The following is a 24,604-nucleotide window of genomic DNA, read 5'->3' as shown; positions in this document are numbered from 1 at the left end:
GAAATGATTCCAGCTCTTCAAAAATGGTAAAAAAAGACACATTGATGCCAGAAGTCAAATGGTGCCACTTGTCAGTGGTTTTAAAGGGTGAGATAATTCTGATTTAAATTGATTCACTGTCTAGATCCTTGTCCACTTAAACTACACCCAGACACAATGCAGAGGTTTTATCATCTACTCCGGTCTGAAAATGTGGACACAATCAGAATGAGGACAAGATCAGGACAAAGAACACATGTTAGAACCAGGTATAAACGGGGCTTCAGAGTAGGGATGATTATAACATAGTTATCGGTCACATTAGTCGCATGGCATCTTACAAATTATTTTATACAATGGAACAGTGTTGTGGTGCATTAGGAGTGCCTGGCCCTCTGGCGAAGCAGGTGATCTGACCTCATTAGGTGAAGTGTTGTTAATTCATACACACCCTACCCTGTGGTGTTCCACACACACACGCCTCCCTCTGTCTGTCTGCATCTACGTGTTCTGTAATGATTAACCACTTTTCTTCCTTCACGCTCGTCTCTTTCACCTCTCAACATCAATGTGCTTCTCATTCTGGACACACAGGAAGAGACACAGGAACACACACAGGAATAGGCACATAGACACAGGAAGAGACACAGAGACACAGGAATAGACACAGGAAGAGACACAGGAAGAGACATAGAGACACAGGAAGAGACACAGGAAGAAACACAGGAAGTGGCACAGAGACACAGGAAGAGACACAGAGACACAGGAATAGACACAGGAAGAGACACAGGAAGAGACACAGTAAGAAACACAGGAAGAGACACAGGAAGAGACACAGGAAGAAACACAGGAAGAGACACGGGAAGAAACACAGGAAGAGACACAGGAAGAAACACAGGAAGAGACACAGGAAGAGACACAGGAAGAAACACAGGAAGAGACACAGGAAGAAACACAGGAAGAGACACGGGAAGAAACACAGGAAGAGACACGGGAAGAAACACAGGAAGAGACACAGGGAATCACAACACCACTATGGAGGGATGAGGACCTAGCTCGCAGCTCAACCTCACAGGATTCACTACTGGATTCAGGCTGTAAGAACGTGAGTTATAAATGTACTGTATATGTGTTGTTGGTAAACAAATAATGAATCGACTAGTGTTCGTATTCTTGCCATAATCAAATGCTTCTCATTTGCATGTGTTTGAGTGGGACAAGTCTGTCTGTAAAAGTTTAGACAAAGACGTGATTTCATAACTTGTCTCATAAATGATGTGAATATCATGAGGGTTACTCATGTTGTCATGGTAGAGACTATGCACTTACTGGGAGCAGACAGACAGACAGACAGACAGGCAGGCAGGCAGGCAGGCAGGCAGGCAGGCAGGCAGGCAGGCAGGCAGGCAGGCAGGCAGACAGGCAGACAGACAGGCAGGCAGGCAGGCAGGCAGGCAGGCAGGCAGGCAGGCAGGCAGGCAGGCAGGCAGGCAGGCAGGCAGGCAGGCAGGCAGGCAGGCAGACCAGTATAACCCCCCTCCGGCAACGTGTTATTAAGAGCTCACAGGATTGGATGTTTCTAACAGCGTTCGGTTCAAATGCTATTTTAAATCATTGCAAATACTTTCTCTGGACTTGCACAAAGGAACCAATAGAATACCTGCAAAAGTGCAAACCACACCCATCTGGCACGCCAGGTAGGCTAAAGCAAATGCTCAAACCTTTTGAAAGATTTCAAATAGTATTTGAACCCAGGTCTGGTTTCAGACATCTCATTCAACCCCTCCGTCACTGGGAGGGTGGACACTGTCTGTGGTCGCTGTCCAAACCATAGGAGACTACAGGGACAATTCATTTCTGTTTAAAGGACTGCTGTTGACTCTGGAATGTTGACATTAGCTCTCTGCTGAGAGGACGCACAGACTCCGAGACCACACAACCCATGGTTAGAACCCACAGGTTCAGGCACGATGTGACAGAGCCAGGCCACTCCCTCTGAAGTAGTCTACCGACTGAGGCAAGTATGAAATCTCTCAGCAGAGAGAATATTTAGAGAAATAGAGAGATAAAAGAGAGAGAAAGAGAGTTAAGAGGCTTCGTCTGCGTTAGTTAACGTGTTTACTGGGTTGCTCTATTCATTCTGTTTAAGCACGGTCTGACTGACTGCCTGTCCGATTGACTGTATCACTGGCAGCTATTAGCTTTTAAAAATACTTTCGATTCCTTTCCAACAACACGAACAGGTTTAGACAGAGAGGGGAGGCATTAGGATGCTGTTTTGTATCCTAAGTGGCACCGTATTCCCTATAAAGTGCGTAGGTCTGGTCCAAGGTAGTGCACTATAGAGGGAATAGCGTGCAAGTTGAGACAGTCTCAACTATCAGAATGCTGTCTGACACAACAACATTACTTTGACCAACTAGAATAATAGAGATGATTTCTGATGTGGAAACATGTTACAATGAAAGGCAGATATCGAAGGATGTGTGACTATTGTTAACGTGTTCACTGGGTTATTAACAAAGTTAATATATTTCCTTGCAGGTGACTATCGGGTTTGAATCCATGACTCCATGATGAGTACACATGTAGTTACGGGAGACGGGCGAGTGCTGTCAAGGTATGTCACTACTGTGTTTTACTGACTCTGTTGATTATTCCATGATGGTGTAATACGTGAAGGTCAAATTCCATTTGAGGTTCGTACAGAAGTCTCAGAATTCAAAGACCAAAGCGTGATACTGTCTATACATAACTAGGGTTAGGTGCACTATAAACAAAGGAGAGTTATGCTTTCAGTTTTCATATATTTCAGCTGCTTAGATCCAATCTGACATCTTAGATGTTATTCCAGAATGTTATGTCATTCTTACAATTCACTATTAAACATACACAGTAAAATTGCAAGAGTTAATTCAAATCCTAAGGAGTCAAATGTAACACTATTTTGGGGTTTATAAGGTCCCACACTTATTTTTGTTTGTTAAAACTACTCTGGTCATGGCGTTGATATTTTTGGAGTTAAACGACACTAAATTAAGTAAATATCCAACTCTCAGAGAGTTGCTTAATTTTAACTCCAATTGCCATTTTACTATTTTCAGTGTTGTTTTTAATCAACTCCCATTTTACATTTCTCTGTGTTGTTTTGAATGAACAAATAACTCCAACAGAGTACATTTCTCTGTGTTGTTTTGAATGAACAAATAACTCCGACAGAGTACGTTTCTCTGTCAGTTTATGTCCTTTGAGTTATAAGGGTGCAAAGCCTTGTTTGAATATTTGTTAATGTGTCACATAAGGGTGGATTGCAATGTGATATCCAATCTCTGTCAGAAGCCAACCTGCAGGACAATATCTAGTACTTTTAGATCACTCACAACTTGCAGTTTAAATGCCTGTCACCATGTACACTGGGGCATGTATCTCACTAATGGTTATTATAAATCCAGCCACTTACAGATTGGATAAGTTTAGATTTTATTTTTTTTATCTTTGAATGTTTTTGATCTAATGCTACACAATGTACATGTAAAAACACAGATATTGAAACAAACAATTTAAAAAGAAATCAACCTGCAACAGAGCATGCTGGGAAATATGACAATGAGGCCCCTCCCACATCTGTGGATAACTCCATAGATTTAACTCCCTGTCTTTGGTTACTCTTAATGCAGTTAAAAGTACTCCATCCCAATTAACTCCAGTTATCAACTCCAAGTAGAGTCAATTTAACCCACATTTTCTTAACACTGATTCCAACTATCCTTGATCTCCATTGTTGTTTCTTTCAGGGCTGAGTTCTTTTCATTGCTGAACACGTACAACTGTTTTCTAAAAGATAAGACACAGCAGCATCTTAACTTCTATGAGGTAGGTTGACCCTCGCTGCTCCAGTGATTATATTATTTTATTTATTTGCATCAAAGAAAACAAGTGATAAAAACACATAAAAATTAACTATTTACTAATCAAATCAATTTTCGAAATCAAACTTCTGCTGTTTACATTTTAGTCAAAGTTTAATTTATTCGCACCAAAGAAAACTAAGTGATAAACAACAATACAGATAAAAACAAATAAATACAATAAACGGTGTGAGGTGTGGTTGGAAGCCCAAGTGCTGATATGAAAACCACAACACAAAAAAACGTAAAAGGTTTGTGACAACAGATAACACCTACTAATTATAATAATTAATAATAATAATAATAATAATAATAATAATAATAATAATAATAATAATAATAATAATAATAATTGGTCATTTAGCAGACGCTCTTATCCAGAGCGACTTACAGGAGCAATTAGGGTTAAGTGCCTTGCTCAAGGGCACATCGACAGATTTTTCACCTAGTCGGCTCGGGGATTAGAACCAGCGACCTTTCGGTTACTGGCACAACGCTCTTAACCACTAAGCTACCTGCCGCCCTACATTTATAATTTATACATTATAAATGTATAAATTAATTGATCAGTAATCACACACAAAAAAAGTTTAAATGTGTATGTGTGCATGTCTGTGTGCATGTGAGTGCTAGGCTATATGGAGGAGATTACTGAGTGGTTCAACAGGCTGACCCCCAGTCTTCGCTTGAAGTTGTTGAGGGATGATGATGTTTTGGCAATGTGAAGATAAGAATTCCAGAGTTTGGTACCTCTGTATCTGATAGAGAATTGACTATGTGAGGTGCAGCAGTAGGGAGGGTGAAGGTTATCGCAGTGTCTTGTGTTATATAGATGGATTTCAGAATTAACCTGGATGAATCCATTGAAGGGTTTAGGTAAACTGTCTGGGAGGTGTGAGTATTTGTAGATGAAAGTGCATAATTGCCGTACATTGATGTCGTAAATAGACAAGATATTGAGTTTCTTAAACAAAGGTGCAGATGAAGCCAGGTAATTAGAGGAGGTGGCTAGTCTTGAAAATGTATTTTGTATGATGAGTAATTTGTGTAGGTAGGATTCATATGTACAGGCCCAGACAATATCACAGTAAATGAGATATGGGTAAATTAAGCTACAGTATAGAGTTAGGAAGCCTGATGAACCAAGCCACTCATCTTTCTGATGATACCAACACATTTCATCACTTTGCTACAGACAAATTGAATATGATCTTTCCAGGATAACTTTTCATCGATTAGAACTCAGAGGAATCTAGTGGATTTGACTTGTTCCATTTAATTCCCACCAACTGAGAGTCTGGCTCTTTTTTTTAAGCAATATTTGTTATTCTTACTAGTGAATACAATAAAGTTGATGTTTCTTGTTTCTCTGAAACCATTCAAAAAATGAGTTGGCTTCATTAATTAGTATATAAAAATGGTGTGATAAAATAAAATTGGTATCATCAGCAAAGACAATGGGAAGTACAGTAGAAGACACAGCAGCAAGGTCATTGATATAGATTAGGAATAACAAAGGTCCAATTATCAAACCCTGTGGACCCACAGGATATCTTGGTCCTGGTAGATGCACAGCTATTTGCATAAACAAATGGTTCTGTATCATAAACATAACTACAGTGCATTCGGAAAGTATTCAGACCCCTTTACTTTTTTCACATTTTGGTACGTTACAGCCTTATTCTAAAATTGATTAAATTGTTTATTTTCCTCATCAATCTACAAACAATACCCCATAATGACAAAGCAAAAACAGGTTTTTAGAATTTTCTGCTAATTTATAAATAAATTAAAACTAAAATATCACATTTACATAAGTATTCAGACCCTTTACTCAGCACTTTGTTAAAGTATATTTGGCAGAGATTACAGCCTCAAGCGTTCTTGGGTATGACACTACAAGCTTGGCACACCTGTATTTGGGGAGTTTTTCCCATTCTTCTCTGCAGATCCTCCAGGTCTCTCCAGAGATGTTAGATCGGGTTCAAGACCGGGATCTGGCTGGGCCAATCAAGGACATTCAGAGACATGTCCCGAAGCCACTCCTGCGTTGTCTTGGCTGTGTGCTTAGGGTCGTTGTCCTGTTGGAAGGTGAACCTTCACCCCAGTCTGAGGTCCTGAGCACTCTTGAGCTGTCACGGTTCAGACAGACGACCAGAGGACCACAATTGCGTCACACCAGAAAGTTTATTAAACTTAAGGGAAAAGGGAAGTAGGGAGTGAATGAAGGCTCCAGGGGTAACAGGGATCCCGTCCAATGTGCTGGGTCTGTGCCCCCCCCAGTGGCAGCGATGCGTCCTATGAAGCCGGTGGTGGGTGGTCCAGAAGTCCTGGGGGGGGGAGACACAGACACAACAGGGCGGAATGAAACAAGGCAGCAGTACAGTTCAAGGGAAATCCAAAATACGTAGTAGCAAGGCAGAAGGCTGGTCAGAGTTACCGGGATTGAAGAGTAGTCAGGAGTCGTAATGGCAGAAGCAGGTCTGGATCTCCTGAGGCAGAAGAGTATCCAAAAAACAGGCAGGTCCGGGGTCACAAAACCAGGGTGAGCCAGAAGCGCGAGCAACCAGGTTCCGGGTGTGAGCTTTGCAGACGATCTGACACCGGAGAGCTGAAAGACAGGGCCTTAAATACTGGGAGAGGTAGTGGGTAATGCAGCGCAGCTGGCAGAGTAATTAGAGCAGAGCAGAGCAGGGACAGGTGGAGCTAGTTAGGCTGAGTAGAGAGAGTGGTGAGCAGAGTGGAAGAAAATTAAGGTGGTAACCCGGTGGAGTGAGAGGCCCATGACATGAGCAGGTTTTCATCAAGGATCTCTCTGTACTTTGCTCCGTTCATCTTTCCCTCGATCCTGACTAGTCTCCCAGTCCCTGCCACTGAAAAACATCCCCATAGCATGATGCTGCCACCACCATGCTTCACCGTAGGGATGGTGCCAGGTTTCCTCCAGACGTGACACTTGGCATTCAGGCCAAAGAGTTCAATCTTGCTTTCATCAGACCAGAGAATCTTGTTTCTCATGGTCTGAGAGTCTTTAGGTGCCTTTTGGCAAACTCCAAGCGGGCTGTCATGTGCCTTTTACTGAGGAGTGGCTTCCGTCTGGCCACTCTACCATAAAGGCCTGATTGGTGGAGTGCTGCAGAGATGGTTGTTTTTCTGGAAGTTTCTCCCATCTCCACAGAGGAACTCTGGAGCTCTGTGAGAGTGGCCATCGGGTTCTTGGTCACCTCCCTGACCAAGGACCTTCTCCCCCGATTGCTCAGTTTAGCCGGGCGGCCAGCTCTAGGAAGAGTCTTGGTGGTTCCAAACTTCTGCCATTTAAGAATGATGGAGGCCACTGTGATCTTGGGGATCTTCAATGCTGCAGAACATTTTTGGTACCCTTCCCCAGATCTGTGCCTCGACACAATCCTGTCTCTGAGCTCTACGGACAATTCCTTCGACCTCATGGCGTGGTTTTTGCTCTGACATGCACTGTCAACTGTGGGACCTTATATAGACAGGTGTGTGCCTTTCCAAATCATGTCCAATCAATTGAATTTACCACAGGTGGACTCCAATCAAGTTGTAGAAACATCTCAAGGATGATCAATCGAAACAGGATGCACCTGAGCTCAATTTTGAGTCTCATAGCAAATGATCTGAATACTTATGTAAATAAGGTATTTCAGTTTTTTATTTTTAATAAATTTGCAAAAATCTATAAAAGCCCATTTTTGCTTTGTCCTTATCGGGTATTGTGTGTAGATTGATGAAGGGAAAAAATAATTTAATCAATTTTAGAATAAGGCTGTAACGTCACAAAATGTGGAAAAAGGGAAGTGCTCTTAATACTTTCCGAATGCACTGTATATAGTCAATTACATGTATAATTATGAAAACCGTAATAATGCAATTTGGAAAGTAATATTTCATGATCAACCCTATCAAACGCTTTGGATAAATCTACAAAGATGCCAAAACCGTTTTCATTGTTGTTAAGGACTGCAAAGATTTTATCCACAAGTTGCAAGAGCCATATCTGTGGAGAAGTTTTTATGAAAACCATATTGGTGCTCATATAGAATACAGTGTTGAAACCATATTGGTGCCCATATAGAATACAGTGCTGAAACCATATTGGTGCTCATATAGAATACAGTGTTGAAACCATATTGGTGCCCATATAGAATACAGTGCTGAAACCATATTGGTGCTCATATAGAATACAGTGTTGGAACCATATTGGTGTTCATATAGAATACAGTGCTGAAACCATATTGGTGCTCATATAGAATACAGTGTTGAAACCATATTGGTGCTCATATAGAATACAGTGTTGAAACCATATTGGTGCTCATATAGAATACAGTGCTGAAACCATATTGGTGCTCATATAGAATACAGTGTTGAAACCATATTGGTGCTCATATAGAATACAGTGTTGGAACCATATTGGTGTTCATATAGAATACAGTGCTGAAACCATATTGGTGCTCATATAGAATACAGTGTTGAAACCATATTGGTGCTCATATAGAATACAGTGTTGAAACCATATTGGTGCTCATATAGAATACAGTGTTGAAACCATATTGGTGCTCATATAGAATACAGTGTTGAAACCATATTGGTGCTCATATAGAATACAGTGTTGAAACCATATTGGTGCTCATATAGAATACAGTGTTGAAACCATATTGGTGCTCATATAGAATACAGTGTTGAAACCATATTGGTGCTCATATAGAATACAGTGTTGAAACCATATTGGTGCTCATTTAGAATACAGTGTTGAAACCATATTGGTGCTCATATAGAATACAGTGTTGAAACCATATTGGTGCTCATGTAGAATACAGTGTTGGAACCATATTGGTGCTCAAATAGAATACAGTGTTGATTGAAATGTTTCAACTTTCTCTTATATACCAATTCTTCTAGGATTTTAGTAAAACATGGAAGTACAGATATTGGGCGATAATTTGTAAAAGATCTTGGATCCCCAGATTTATAGAGGGGGATAACTTTGGCAAATTTCATATCTTTAGGAACAATACCGGTTTGCATTGATTTGGTGAAGATATACATTAGAGGCTCGGTGATCGATGAAGACACTGATTTCACCAAAGAGGCACCAATCACATCATAACCTGCTGCTGATACCTTTAAGTTACCAATGACCTCCATCACCTCCATCACATCAGGAGGATCAAACTGAAGCAGAGAAGGGAAATGTCCCTTAATAATAATCCAAGGGATTTCCATCAGTTGACAGAGAGGAACCCACATTCACAAAATAAGTTATAAAATTCATATGAAATAACATCAGGATCCCTACAGGTCTTATTTCCAACAGTATATTTAGATGGATAGTTATAGATGGGATAGTTATAGATGGGATAGTTATAGATGGGATAGTTATAGATGGGATAGTTATAGATGGGATAGTTATAGATGGGGATAGTTATAGATGGGATAGTTATAGATGGGATAGTTATAGATGGGATAGTTATAGATGGGGATAGTTATAGATGGGATAGTTATAGATGGGATAGTTATAGATGGGATAGTTATAGATGGGATAGTTATAGATGGGGATAGTTATAGATGGGATTGTTATAGATGGGGATAGTTATAGATGGGATAGTTATAGATGGGATAGTTATAGATGGGATAGTTATAGATGGGATAGTTATAGATGGGATAGTTATAGATGGGATAGTTATAGATGGGATAGTTATAGATGGGATAGTTGGAGATGGATAGTTATAGATGGGATAGTTATAGATGGGATAGTTATAGATGGGATAGTTGGAGATGGGATAGTTGGAGATGGGATAGTTGGAGATGGGATAGTTGGAGATGGGATAGTTGGAGATGGGATAGTTGGAGATGGGATAGTTGGAGATGGGATAGTTGGAGATGGGATAGTTGGAGATGGATAGTTGGAGATGGGGATAGTTGGAGATGGGATAGTTGGAGATGGGATAGTTGGAGATGGGATAGTTGGAGATGGGATAGTTATAGATGGGATAGTTATAGATGGGATAGTTATAGATGGGATAGTTGGAGATGGGATAGTTATAGATGGGATAGTTGGAGATGGGATAGTTATAGATGGGATAGTTGGAGATGGGATAGTTGGAGATGGGATAGTTGGAGATGGGATAGTTGGAGATGGGATAGTTGGAGATGGGATAGTTATAGATGGGATAGTTGGAGATGGGATAGTTATAGATGGGATAGTTATAGATGGGATAGTTATAGATGGGATAGTTGGAGATGGGATAGTTGGAGATGGGATAGTTGGAGATGGGATAGTTATAGATGGGATAGTTATAGATGGGATAGTTATAGATGGGATAGTTGGAGATGGGATAGTTGGAGATGGGATAGTTGGAGATGGGATAGTTGGAGATGGGATAGTTGGAGATGGGATAGTTGGAGATGGGATAGTTATAGATGGGATAGTTATAGATGGGATAGTTGGAGATGGGATAGTTGGAGATGGGATAGTTGGAGATGGGATAGTTGGAGATGGGATAGTTGGAGATGGGATAGTTATAGATGGGATAGTTATAGATGGGATAGTTGGAGATGGGATAGTTATAGATGGGATAGTTGGAGATGGGATAGTTATAGATGGGATAGTTGGAGATGGGATAGTTGGAGATGGGATAGTTGGAGATGGGATAGTTGGAGATGGGATAGTTGGAGATGGGATAGTTGGAGATGGGATAGTTATAGATGGGATAGTTATAGATGGGATAGTTGGAGATGGGATAGTTGGAGATGGGATAGTTATAGATGGGATAGTTATAGATGGGATAGTTGGAGATGGGATAGTTGGAGATGGGATAGTTGGAGATGGGATAGTTATAGATGGGATAGTTGGAGATGGGATAGTTGGAGATGGGATAGTTATAGATGGGATAGTTATAGATGGGATAGTTGGAGATGGGATAGTTGGAGATGGGATAGTTGGAGATGGGATAGTTGGAGATGGGATAGTTGGAGATGGGATAGTTATAGATGGGATAGTTATAGATGGGATAGTTATAGATGGGATAGTTATAGATGGGATAGTTGGAGATGGGATAGTTGGAGATGGGATAGTTATAGATGGGATAGTTATAGATGGGATAGTTGGAGATGGGATAGTTGGAGATGGGATAGTTGGAGATGGGATAGTTGGAGATGGGATAGTTGGAGATGGGATAGTTGGAGATGGGATAGTTGGAGATGGGATAGTTGGAGATGGGATAGTTGGAGATGGGATAGTTATAGATGGGATAGTTATAGATGGGATAGTTGGAGATGGGATAGTTGGAGATGGGATAGTTATAGATGGGATAGTTGGAGATGGGATAGTTGGAGATGGGATAGTTGGAGATGGGATAGTTGGAGATGGGATAGTTATAGATGGGATAGTTATAGATGGGATAGTTGGAGATGGGATAGTTATAGATGGGATAGTTATAGATGGGATAGTTATAGATGGGATAGTTGGAGATGGGATAGTTGGAGATGGGATAGTTGGAGATGGGATAGTTGGAGATGGGATAGTTGGAGATGGGATAGTTATAGATGGGATAGTTGGAGATGGGATAGTTGGAGATGGGATAGTTGGAGATGGGATAGTTATAGATGGGATAGTTATAGATGGGATAGTTATAGATGGGATAGTTATAGATGGGATAGTTGGAGATGGGATAGTTATAGATGGGATAGTTGGAGATGGGATAGTTGGAGATGGGATAGTTATAGATGGGATAGTTGGAGATGGGATAGTTGGAGATGGGATAGTTGGAGATGGGATAGTTATAGATGGGATAGTTATAGATGGGATAGTTATAGATGGGATAGTTATAGATGGGATAGTTGGAGATGGGATAGTTATAGATGGGATAGTTGGAGATGGGATAGTTGGAGATGGGATAGTTGGAGATGGGATAGTTATAGATGGGATAGTTATAGATGGGATAGTTGGAGATGGGATAGTTGGAGATGGGATAGTTATAGATGGGATAGTTGGAGATGGGATAGTTGGAGATGGGATAGTTGGAGATGGATAGTTGGAGATGGGATAGTTATAGATGGGATAGTTATAGATGGGATAGTTATAGATGGGATACTTATAGATGGGATAGTTATATATGGGATAGTTATAGATGGGATAGTTATAGATGGGATAGTTATAGATGGGATAGTTATAGATGGGATAGTTGGAGATGGGATAGTTATAGATGGGATAGTTGGAGATGGGATAGTTGGAGATGGGATAGTTGGAGATGGGATAGTTGGAGATGGATAGTTATAGATGGGATAGTTGGAGATGGGATAGTTGGAGATGGGATAGTTATAGATGGGATAGTTATAGATGGGATAGTTGGAGATGGGATAGTTGGAGATGGGATAGTTATAGATGGGATAGTTGGAGATGGGATAGTTGGAGATGGGATAGTTGGAGATGGGATAGTTATAGATGGGATAGTTGGAGATGGGATAGTTATAGATGGGATAGTTGGAGATGGGATAGTTATAGATGGGATAGTTGGAGATGGGATAGTTGGAGATGGGATAGTTGGAGATGGGATAGTTGGAGATGGGATAGTTGGAGATGGGATAGTTGGAGATGGGATAGTTATAGATGGGATAGTTATAGATGGGATAGTTGGAGATGGGATAGTTATAGATGGGATAGTTGGAGATGGGATAGTTGGAGATGGGATAGTTGGAGATGGGATAGTTGGAGATGGGATAGTTGGAGATGGGATAGTTGGAGATGGGATAGTTGGAGATGGGATAGTTGGAGATGGGATAGTTGGAGATGGGATAGTTGGAGATGGGATAGTTGGAGATGGGATAGTTGGAGATGGGATAGTTATAGATGGGATAGTTATAGATGGGATAGTTATAGATGGGATAGTTATAGATGGGATAGTTATAGATGGGATAGTTATAGATGGGATAGTTATAGATGGGATAGTTATAGATGGGATAGTTATAGATGGGATAGTTATAGATGGGATAGTTATAGATGGGATAGTTATAGATGGGATAGTTATAGATGGGATAGTTATAGATGGGATAGTTATAGATGGGATAGTTATAGATGGGATAGTTGGAGATGGATAGTTGTAGATGGGATAGTTGGAGATGGGATAGTTGGAGATGGGATAGTTGGAGATGGGATAGTTGGAGATGGGATAGTTATAGATGGGATAGTTGGAGATGGGATAGTTGGAGATGGGATAGTTGGAGATGGGATAGTTATAGATGGGATAGTTATAGATGGGATAGTTATAGATGGGATAGTTGGAGATGGATAGTTGTAGATGGGATAGTTGGAGATGGGATAGTTGGAGATGGGATAGTTGGAGATGGGATAGTTGGAGATGGGATAGTTGGAGATGGGATAGTTGGAGATGGGATAGTTGGAAATGGGATAGTTGGAGATGGGATAGTTATAGATGGGATAGTTATAGATGGGATAGTTGGAGATGGGATAGTTGGAGATGGGATAGTTGGAGATGGGATAGTTGGAGATGGGATAGTTATAGATGGGATAGTTATAGATGGGATAGTTGGAGATGGGATAGTTATAGATGGGATAGTTATAGATGGGATAGTTGGAGATGGGATAGTTATAGATGGGATAGTTGGAGATGGGATAGTTGGAGATGGGATAGTTATAGATGGGATAGTTGGAGATGGGATAGTTATAGATGGGATAGTTGGAGATGGGATAGTTGGAGATGGGATAGTTGGAGATGGGATAGTTGGAGATGGGATAGTTGGAGATGGGATAGTTGGAGATGGGATAGTTATAGATGGGATAGTTATAGATGGGATAGTTGGAGATGGGATAGTTATAGATGGGATAGTTATAGATGGGATAGTTGGAGATGGGATAGTTATAGATGGGATAGTTATAGATGGGATAGTTGGAGATGGGATAGTTATAGATGGGATAGTTGGAGATGGGATAGTTGGAGATGGGATAGTTATAGATGGGATAGTTGGAGATGGGATAGTTATAGATGGGATAGTTGGAGATGGGATAGTTGGAGATGGGATAGTTGGAGATGGGATAGTTGGAGATGGGATAGTTGGAGATGGGATAGTTGGAGATGGGATAGTTATAGATGGGATAGTTATAGATGGGATAGTTATAGATGGGATAGTTGGAGATGGGATAGTTATAGATGGGATAGTTGGAGATGGGATAGTTGGAGATGGGATAGTTGGAGATGGGATAGTTGGAGATGGGATAGTTGGAGATGGGATAGTTGGAGATGGGATAGTTGGAGATGGGATAGTTGGAGATGGGATAGTTATAGATGGGATAGTTATAGATGGGATAGTTATAGATGGGATAGTTGGAGATGGGATAGTTGGAGATGGGATAGTTGGAGATGGGATAGTTGGAGATGGGATAGTTGGAGATGGGATAGTTATAGATGGGATAGTTATAGATGGGATAGTTATAGATGGGATAGTTGGAGATGGGATAGTTGGAGATGGGATAGTTGGAGATGGGATAGTTGGAGATGGGATAGTTATAGATGGGATAGTTGGAGATGGGATAGTTGGAGATGGGATAGTTGGAGATGGGATAGTTGGAGATGGGATAGTTATAGATGGGATAGTTGGAGATGGGATAGTTATAGATGGGATAGTTATAGATGGGATAGTTATAGATGGGATAGTTGGAGATGGGATAGTTATAGATGGGATAGTTGGAGATGGGATAGTTATAGATGGGATAGTTATAGATGGGATAGTTATAGATGGGATAGTTGGAGATGGGATAGTTATAGATGGGATAGTTGGAGATGGGATAGTTATAGATGGGATAGTTATAGATGGGATAGTTGGAGATGGGATAGTTATAGATGGGATAGTTATAGATGGGATAGTTGGAGATGGGATAGTTATAGATGGGATAGTTGGAGATGGGATAGTTGGAGATGGGATAGTTGGAGATGGGATAGTTATAGATGGGATAGTTATAGATGGGATAGTTGGAGATGGGATAGTTATAGATGGGATAGTTGGAGATGGGATAGTTGGAGATGGGATAGTTGGAGATGGGATAGTTGGAGATGGGATAGTTGGAGATGGGATAGTTGGAGATGGGATAGTTGGAGATGGGATAGTTGGAGATGGGATAGTTGGAGATGGGATAGTTATAGATGGGATAGTTATAGATGGGATAGTTATAGATGGGATAGTTATAGATGGGATAGTTATAGATGGGATAGTTGGAGATGGGATAGTTGGAGATGGGATAGTTATAGATGGGATAGTTATAGATGGGATAGTTATAGATGGGATAGTTGGAGATGGGATAGTTGGAGATGGGATAGTTGGAGATGGGATAGTTATAGATGGGATAGTTGGAGATGGGATAGTTGGAGATGGGATAGTTGGAGATGGGATAGTTATAGATGGGATAGTTATAGATGGGATAGTTATAGATGGGATAGTTATAGATGGGATAGTTGGAGATGGGATAGTTATAGATGGGATAGTTGGAGATGGGATAGTTATAGATGGGATAGTTATAGATGGGATAGTTGGAGATGGGATAGTTATAGATGGGATAGTTATAGATGGGATAGTTGGAGATGGGATAGTTATAGATGGGATAGTTGGAGATGGGATAGTTGGAGATGGGATAGTTATAGATGGGATAGTTGGAGATGGGATAGTTATAGATGGGATAGTTGGAGATGGGATAGTTGGAGATGGGATAGTTGGAGATGGGATAGTTGGAGATGGGATAGTTGGAGATGGGATAGTTGGAGATGGGATAGTTGGAGATGGGATAGTTGGAGATGGGATAGTTATAGATGGGATAGTTATAGATGGGATAGTTATAGATGGGATAGTTGGAGATGGGATAGTTGGAGATGGGATAGTTGGAGATGGGATAGTTGGAGATGGGATAGTTATAGATGGGATAGTTGGAGATGGGATAGTTGGAGATGGGATAGTTGGAGATGGGATAGTTGGAGATGGGATAGTTATAGATGGGATAGTTGGAGATGGGATAGTTATAGATGGGATAGTTATAGATGGGATAGTTATAGATGGGATAGTTGGAGATGGGATAGTTATAGATGGGATAGTTGGAGATGGGATAGTTATAGATGGGATAGTTATAGATGGGATAGTTATAGATGGGATAGTTGGAGATGGGATAGTTGGAGATGGGATAGTTGGAGATGGGATAGTTGGAGATGGGATAGTTATAGATGGGATAGTTGGAGATGGGATAGTTGGAGATGGGATAGTTGGAGATGGGATAGTTGGAGATGGGATAGTTATAGATGGGATAGTTGGAGATGGGATAGTTATAGATGGGATAGTTATAGATGGGATAGTTATAGATGGGATAGTTGGAGATGGGATAGTTGGAGATGGGATAGTTATAGATGGGATAGTTGGAGATGGGATAGTTGGAGATGGGATAGTTGGAGATGGGATAGTTGGAGATGGGATAGTTGGAGATGGGATAGTTATAGATGGGATAGTTGGAGATGGGATAGTTATAGATGGGATAGTTGGAGATGGGATAGTTGGAGATGGGATAGTTGGAGATGGGATAGTTGGAGATGGGATAGTTGGAGATGGGATAGTTGGAGATGGGATAGTTGGAGATGGGATAGTTATAGATGGGATAGTTATAGATGGGGATAGTTGGAGATGGGATAGTTGGAGATGGGATAGTTGGAGATGGGATAGTTGGAGATGGGATAGTTATAGATGGGATAGTTATAGATGGGATAGTTATAGATGGGGATAGTTGGAGATGCCTTTCTCTTATTCAACAGTTGATTGATGATTTTCCAAGTTGACTTTACATTATTTAAGGATTATTGGAATGTGTTAGTAAAATATATGTTTAGTAATTTGCTAAATTCAAGGGAGAGGAATTTGTGAGAAACGTTTCATACAACTTGTTTTTTTTAACAGAGAATGTTTTGAGACCGGTCGTAAACAAGGTTTCCAGAACCTTCTGCTGTTCTCTGGTTTAACTAAGGGAAAGCAGCGGTGAAATACAGAGTTGAAAGATGTGAGAAAAATCTGGGAAGCAGGTTCCACATCAGCCTGATTAGAAACACTTTACCATGAAATATCGTCAATCAACATCTTAAAGCGCTCACACGTACTTCTGTTAAATATTCTACTAATCATTCCCATCTGTTCATTTCCAGCTGCCAAAGAGAAGTGGGAAATTGGAAAGTGGTCAGAAATGTCAGTATAAAGTATACCTGTGTTAGCTACATTGTTCAAATAATTAGTAAAAATATGATCAATAAGGGTGGCAGATGAACTGGTCACTCTAGTGGTCTTATAGATGAGGGGAAACAGATGGCTGCAGTATAATGTATTCAGAAAGTCAGATGTCAGTGATTGGTTCTCACTTTTAAATACAGGGATGGTTGAAGTCACCCAATAAAATGGGTTTTCCATCTTCATTATTAATCAAATCCAAGGTTGATGCAAGGATATCAATAAAACGACCAATGTCAGAATCGGGTGGCCAATAGATGCATCCAATTACCACGTCTTTCCCACCAGAAAAAGTTTCAAGGTGTTTACAGCTCTGTACTGCTGTACCATTAAAACCGAACCAACATCCATGTTCTTTTTTGAAATGTTAAGTGTTAATAACTGTGTATATCTCCACTAGAGAGATGGAGATGTGGTGTTCGAGGGCTTCCTGAATGTCTCCTGGGGAGTACGGCGGCCCATCAGGCTCAAAATACAGGATGACAAACAACAACCGATCACCAGCCTACTGTCACCTGACCCAGTCAGTCCAATCAGTCCTCATGGAGGCAAGAGGTTATTTTCCCCCTTTATCATATTGTCAATACCACAGAGTCATAGTTCAAATGGAGTAATATAAGCAGCAGTCAGGCTAAACTCTCTCTGCCTATCAGGGGGATGACTCGATGGGGGGAGTTTGAAGACCTTCATCAGATCAACGAGATAGATGAGAACAACAAGCAGGATCCTGCAGAGGAGACCAACAACTACACTACAGGTAACCTCACCTTAACCACGCTACAGGTAACCTCACCTTAACAACACTACAGGTAACCTCACCTTAACCACGCTACAGGTAACCTCACCTTAACAACACTACAGGTAACCTCACCTTAACCACGCTACAGGTAACCTCACCTTAACCACGCTACAGGTAACCTCACCTTAACTTCACTATAACCCCACTACAGGTAACCTCACCATAACAACCACATTACAGGTAACCTCACCTTAACAACCACACTACAGGTAATCTCACCTAAACGTCACTATAACAATCACACTACAGGTAACCTCACCTTAACCACGGTAAGACAGGCAGGTTATAGGACTACATCATGACGGAGCAGTGACTGTCTGATGAGGAATGGGACCCGTCTTACCGCAGTCAGTGGTGTACTTCAAAGTACTACTTAAGTATTTTTTTTTTTTTGGTATCTGAACTTCACTATTTATATTTTGGACAACTTTTACTTCACTACATTCCTAAAGAAAATAATGTCCTTTCTACTCCATACATTTTCCCTGACAACCAAAATAACTTGTTACATTTTGAATGCTTAGCAGGACAGGAAAATTGTCAAATTCACACACTTATCGAGAGAACATCCCTGGTCATCCCTACTGCCTCTGATCTGGTGGACTCACTAAACACACATACTTTGTTTGTAAATTATGTCTGAGTGTTGGAGTGTGCCCCGTGGCTATACGTACATTTATAAAACAAGAAAATCGTGCCGTCTGGTTTGCTTAATATAAGGAATTTGAAATGATTTATACTTTAACTTTAAATACATAAGTACATTTGATCAATTTCATTTACTTTTGATACTTAAGTATGTTTAAAACCAAATACTTTTAGACTTTTACTCAAGTAGCATTTTACTGGGTAATTCACTTTTACTCAAATCATTTTCTATTAACGTATCTTTACTTGTACTTAAGTATGACAACTGGGTATTTCTCCCCACCACTGGGGTCTATCTAGGTTATAGGACTACATCATGGTGGGACCGTAGTGATCTAGGTTATAGGACTACATCATGGTGGGACCGTAGTGATCTAGGTTATAGGACTACATCATGGTGGGACCGTAGTGATCTAGGTTATAGGACTACATCATGATGGGACCGTAGTGATCTAGGTTATAGGACTACATCATGATCAAAGAGGCAAGGAGGGGAAAGAGAGAGTTGGAAAGAAATGAAATCCAAGGCAGACGTCGGGAGGTTGAAGGCGCCAAAGTACGAATAGCGGTGAGCCATCGTCAGGAAATGAGCTTATCAAGGTGTCAAGCTCATTGGATGAACTCTCCAAGGGCACCTGGTGGGCGATAAATAACAATGTTAAGCTTGAGTGGACAAGTGACAGTGACATCATGGAATTCAAATGAGGAGATGGACAGGTGAGAGAGGGAGAACAGAGAACATCTCCACCTAGGAGGAATGAGCAGCCCTGTGCCATCACCACGACGACCAGATGCTCTCGGACTATGAGAGAAAACGTAGTCAGATGAAGGAAGAGCAGCTGGAGTAGCGGTGTTCTCTGGGGTGATCCATGTCTCCATCAGGGCCAAAAAGGTCAAGGGACTGAAGGGCAGCATAGGCTGAGATGAACTCTGTGATCTTGACCGCAGATCAGCAGTTCCAAACGCTGCCAGAGACCAGGAATTCCACATGGGTTGTGCGCGCAGGGTAAACTAAATTAGAAGGGTTGCAGCCAAGGTGTGGGGAGCAGCCAAGGGGTGGGGAGCGTCTGTAAAGCCTACAGGGGGAGGAGCAGCCAAGGGGTGGGGAGCGTCTGTAAAGCCTACAGGGGGAGGAGCAGCCAAGGGGTGGGGAGCGTCTGTAAAGCCTACAGGGAGAGGAGCAGCCAAGGGGTGGGGAGCGTCTGTAAAGCCTACAGGGAGAGGAGCAGCCAAGGGGTGGGGAGCGTCTGTAAAGCCTACAGGGAGAGGAGCAGCCAAGGGGTGGGGAGCGTCTGTAAAACCTACAGGGAGAGGAGCAGCCAAGGGGTGGGGAGCGTCTGTAAAGCCTACAGGGAGAGGAGCAGCCAAGGGGTGGGGAGCGTCTGTAAAGCCTACAGGGAGAGGAGCCAACAGGTATAGAAAACACACACAGAGTTGACAAAGCAACAAAAGAGTAAAATTAGATAATCTGTAAATAACTAGGTAAGATACTCAAGTGAGAGAGTGGTGTTGAGCCTCCCTCTCTTTCCTTCCTTCCTCGAATAACCCCGCAGAACAACTTGGCAGAACCGTCTTAGTTTTGTGACAAAACCGCCACTGACACATTTACCGCTGAGAAACCAGGGGAGACTGAAGAACGAACTCTAATTGCCTAGCTGAGGTGGAAAGCACATCTCCCTGTACTAATTGCTGATTGCCTTGGAGAGGAGAAACCACTCCCCCCCCAATACAGCCACTGATTACCAAAACATGTCACAAATTGCCCCGCCCCTTGATCCTGGTTGAAGTGTCAACAACTATTTACATTTTAGTCATTTAGCAGACGCTCTTATCCAAACGTACACACTTAGTGAGTGCATACGTTTTTTTTTTTCTTCCCATACTGGCCCCCCGTGGGAATCGAACACACAACCCTGGCGTTGCAAGCGCCATGCTCTACCAACTGAGCTACACTTTTCTATCTGCAAGTTATGAGCAGTCAGCAGTTCACACATCAAGTAGACCACTGGGAAGACAGGAAGCACTTAAAGTACATGGCCCTGGCTAGCAACAAGACAGCACTAGACCACAACAGATAAAGACAAAACAAGACAGCACTAGACCACAACAGATAAAGACAAAACAAGACAGCACTAGACCACAACAGATAAAGACAAAACAAGACAGCACTAGACCACAACAGATAAAGACAAAACAAGACAGCACTAGACCACAACAGATAAAGACAAAACAAGACAGCACTAGACCACAACAGATAAAGACAAAACAATTATTCTTATCACTCCTGGAGATATCAGGAGTCCTCTAGCTATGGAATCACTCCTGGAGATATCAGGAGTCCTCTAGCTATGGAATCACTCCTGGAGATATCAGGAGTCCTCTAGCTATGGAATCACTCCTGGAGATATCAGGAGTCCTCTAGCTATGGAATCACTCCTGGAGATATCAGGAGTCCTCTAGCTATGGAATGAAGCACATTGAGATGGAGCCTGAGAAGCTGGTTATATACACTCAGAAAAGAGATGAAACCACCCCCCCTCCAATACATTCACTGATTACCAAAACAAGTATTATGGGGTATTATGGGGTATTATGGGGTTTATGGGGTTTATGGGGTATTATGGGGTATTATGGGGTATTGTGTGTAGATGGGTGAATAAAAATATGTTTCATCCATTTTGAATTTAGGCTGTAACAACAAAATGTGGAATAAGTGAAGGGCTATGAATACTTTCTGAAGGCAACGCATTTATTGAAAGGATATAGCATGTAGGAATAGGCTAAATACTCTGAATGTCATTTGTATACTGTCCTGCTGTATACTGTCCTGCTGTGTACTGTCCTGCTGTGTACTGTCCTACTGTCCTACTGTGTACTGTCCTACTGTGTACTATCCTACTGTCCTGCTGTGTACTGTCCTACTGTCCTGCTGTGTACTGTCCTACTGTCCTACTGTGTACTGTCCTGTTGTGTACTGTCCTACTGTGTACTGTCCTACTGTGTACTGTCCTGCTGTGTACTGTCCTACTGTGTACTGTTCTGCTGTGTACTGTCCTGCTGTATACTGTCCTGCTGTATACTGTCCTGCTGTGTACTGTCCTACTGTCCTACTGTGTACTGTCCTGCTGTGTACTGTCCTACTGTCCTACTGTGTACTGTCCTGCTGTGTACTGTCCTACTGTGTACTGTCCTACTGTCCTACTGTGTACTGTCCGACTGTATACTGTCCTGCTGTATACTGTCCTACTGTGTACTGTCCTGCTGTGTACTGTCCTGCTGTGTACTGTCCTGCTGTGTACAGTCCTACTGTGTACTGTCCTGCTGTGTACTGTCCTACTGTGTACTGTCCTGCTGTGTACTGTCCTGCCGTGTCCTGTCCTGCTGTGTACTGTCCTGCTGTGTACTGTCCTGCTGTGTACTGTCCTGCTGTGTACTGTCCTACTGTGTACTGTCCTAATGTGTGCTGTCCTACTGTGTACTGTCCTACTGTGTACTGTCCTGCTGTGTACTGTCCTGCTGTGTCCTGTCCTGCTGTGTACTGTCCTGCTGTGTACTGTCCTGCTGTGTACTGTTCTGCTGTGTACTGTCCTGCTGTGTACTGTCCTACTGTGTACTGTCCTAATGTGTGCTGTCCTACTGTGTACTGTCCTACTGTGTACTGTCCTTTTGTGTACTGTCCTGCTGTGTCCTGTCCTGCTGTGTACTGTCCTTCTGTGTACTGTCCTACTGTGTACTGTCCTGCTGTGTACTGTCCTGTTGTGTACTGTCCTGCTGTGTACTGTCCTGCTGTGTACTGTGTACTGTCCTACTGTGTACTGTCCTAATGTGTGCTGTCCTACTGTGTACTGTCCTACTGTGTACTGACCTGCTGTGTACTGTCCTGCTGTGTCCTGTCCTGTTGTGTACTGTCCTGATGTGTACTGTCCTGATGTGTACTGTCCTACTGTGTACTGTCCTGCTGTGTACTGTCCTGCTGTGTCCTGTCCTGCTGTGTACTGTCCTGCTGTGTACTGTCCTGCTGTGTACTGTCCTGCTGTGTACTGTCCTACTGTGTACTGTCCTGCTGTGTACTGTCCTGCTGTGTACTGTCCTACTGTCCTGCTGTGTACTGTCCTAGTGTGTACTGTCCTACTGTCCTGCTGTGTACTGTCCTGCTGTGTACTGTCCTACTGTGTACTGTCCTACTGTCCTGCTGTGTACTGTCCTGCTGTGTACTGTCCTACTGTCCTGCTGTGTACTGTCCTGCTGTGTACTGTCCTACTGTCCTAATGTATACTGTCCTACTGTTTACTGTCCTACTGTCCTGCTGTGTACTGTCCTACTGTCCTGCTGTGTACTGTCCTGCTGTGTACTGTCCTGCTGTTTACTGTCCTGCTGTGTACTGTCCTACTGTGTACTGTCCTACTGTCCTGCTGTGTACTGTCCTACTGTGTACTGTCCTACTGTGTATTGTCCTGCTGTGTACTGTCCTGCTGTGTACTGTCCTGCTGTATACTGTCCTACTGTGTACTGTCCTACTGTCCTGCTGTGTACTGTCCTGCTGTGTACTGTCCTACTGTGTACTGTCCTACTGTGTACTGTCCTGCTGTATACTGTCCTGCTGTGTACTGTCCTGCTGTGTACTGTCCTACTGTGTACTGTCCTACTGTGTACTGTCCTGCTGTATACTGTCCTAATGTGTACTGTCCTGCTGTGTACTGTCCTACTGTGTACTGTCCTACTGTCCTGCTGTGTGCTGTCCTGCTGTGTACTGTCCTAATGTGTACTGTCCCACTGTGTACTGTCCTACTGTGTACTGTCTGCTGTGTACTGTCCTACTGTGTACTGTCTGCTGTGTAATGTCCTTCTGTGTACTGTCCTACTGTGTACTGTCCTGCTGTGTACTGTCCTACTGTGTACTGTCCTACTGTCCTGCTGTGTACTGTCCTGCTGTGTGCTGTCCTGCTGTTTACTGTCCTGCTGTGTACTGTCCTACTGTGTACTGTCCTACTGTGTACTGTCCTACTGTCCTGCTGTGTACTGTCCTGCTGTTTGCTGTCCTACTGTGTACTGTCCTACTGTGTACTGTCCTGCTGTGTACTGTCCTACTGTGTACTGTCCTACTGTGTACTGTCCTGCTGTGTACTGTCCTACTGTGTACTGTCCTGCTGTATACTCTCCTACTGTGTACTCTCCTGCTTTGTACTGTCCTGCTGTGTACTGTCCTGCTGTGTACTGTCCTGCTGTCCTGCTGTGTACTGTCCTGCTGTCCTGCTGTGTACTGTCCTGCTGTGTACTGTCCTGCTGTGTACTGTCCTGCTGTCCTGCTGTGTACTGTCCTGCTGTGTACTGTCCTGCTGTGTACTGTCCTGCTGTCCTGCTGTGTACTGTCCTGCTGTGTACTGTCCTACTGTGTACTGTCCTGCTGTGCGCTGTCCTGCTGTGTACCCTCCTGCTGTGTAATGTCCTGCTGTGTGCTGTGAGACAAGTCAAGTTCAAACAGGCTAAACCGTCGTCTGTCACAATGTCGTCACCATTGATGATGGCTATCAATCATTGTGGACAGGCGACTCTATGGTAATATCGCCCTACTCTACTGTCCAGGGAGCTACAGGAGTTATGAGAGTACTACACTGCGTCCCACCCCCACCAAGCAGAAGACGGCGGTGGAGGAGGAGCAGTCCAACCTGATCCGCTGTATGAGTGATGCTTCCCTGGTGAAGAGGAGGGTGAAGAGGAGTCCCTCACAGAGAGAGAGGAACAGGAAACATTGCTTCTCCATCAATGGACACTTCTACAACTACAAGGTAACATCAATGAGAGAACTGACCTGATCATTACTTACCTAGGACATGATTTGATCCATCAAATCACATTGGACTTCAATGAAAGTGATGTCCTTAAAATAATCATGTTTTTGGTGTAATAGCTACTGTCTCATAGTTAGTCAGTCTCTCTCTCTCCTCTCTCTCTCTCTCTCTCTCTCTCTCTCTCTCTCTCTCTCTCT

The 24,604-nt window shown here is 42.5% G+C and overlaps 1 protein-coding gene across 4 annotated transcripts in view; it reads left to right on the top strand.

Moving 5' to 3' along the window:
- The first annotated feature begins 496 nt into the window (after positions 1-496).
- Positions 497-24,604, top strand: part of LOC311117819 (ras association domain-containing protein 6-like) — a 43,979-nt gene continuing 19,871 nt past the window's right edge. For 2 of the 4 annotated variants that reach the window (XM_084192729.1, XM_084192727.1), the window contains exons 1-6: positions 497-1,084; positions 2,524-2,599; positions 3,774-3,852; positions 17,572-17,726; positions 17,825-17,928; positions 24,202-24,404. In XM_084192729.1, the coding sequence (XP_084048855.1) occupies positions 2,553-2,599; positions 3,774-3,852; positions 17,572-17,726; positions 17,825-17,928; positions 24,202-24,404 (588 nt within the window). In that variant the 5' untranslated portion in view covers positions 497-1,084; positions 2,524-2,552. Of the gene's footprint in view, positions 1,085-1,776; positions 1,997-2,523; positions 2,600-3,773; positions 3,853-17,571; positions 17,727-17,824; positions 17,929-24,201; positions 24,405-24,604 lie in introns of those variants that run through there. The other 2 variants (XM_084192728.1, XM_084192726.1) reach the window with 1 other exon arrangement.

The sequence above is a fragment of the Coregonus lavaretus genome (genome assembly GCF_964263955.1).
Source record: "Coregonus lavaretus genome assembly, contig: HAP1_SCAFFOLD_204, whole genome shotgun sequence".
Classification (NCBI taxonomy): Eukaryota; Metazoa; Chordata; class Actinopteri; order Salmoniformes; family Salmonidae; genus Coregonus; species Coregonus lavaretus.
The sequence above is the reverse complement of the archived record's forward strand: the minus strand, read 5'-3'. Positions and strand labels throughout refer to the sequence as shown.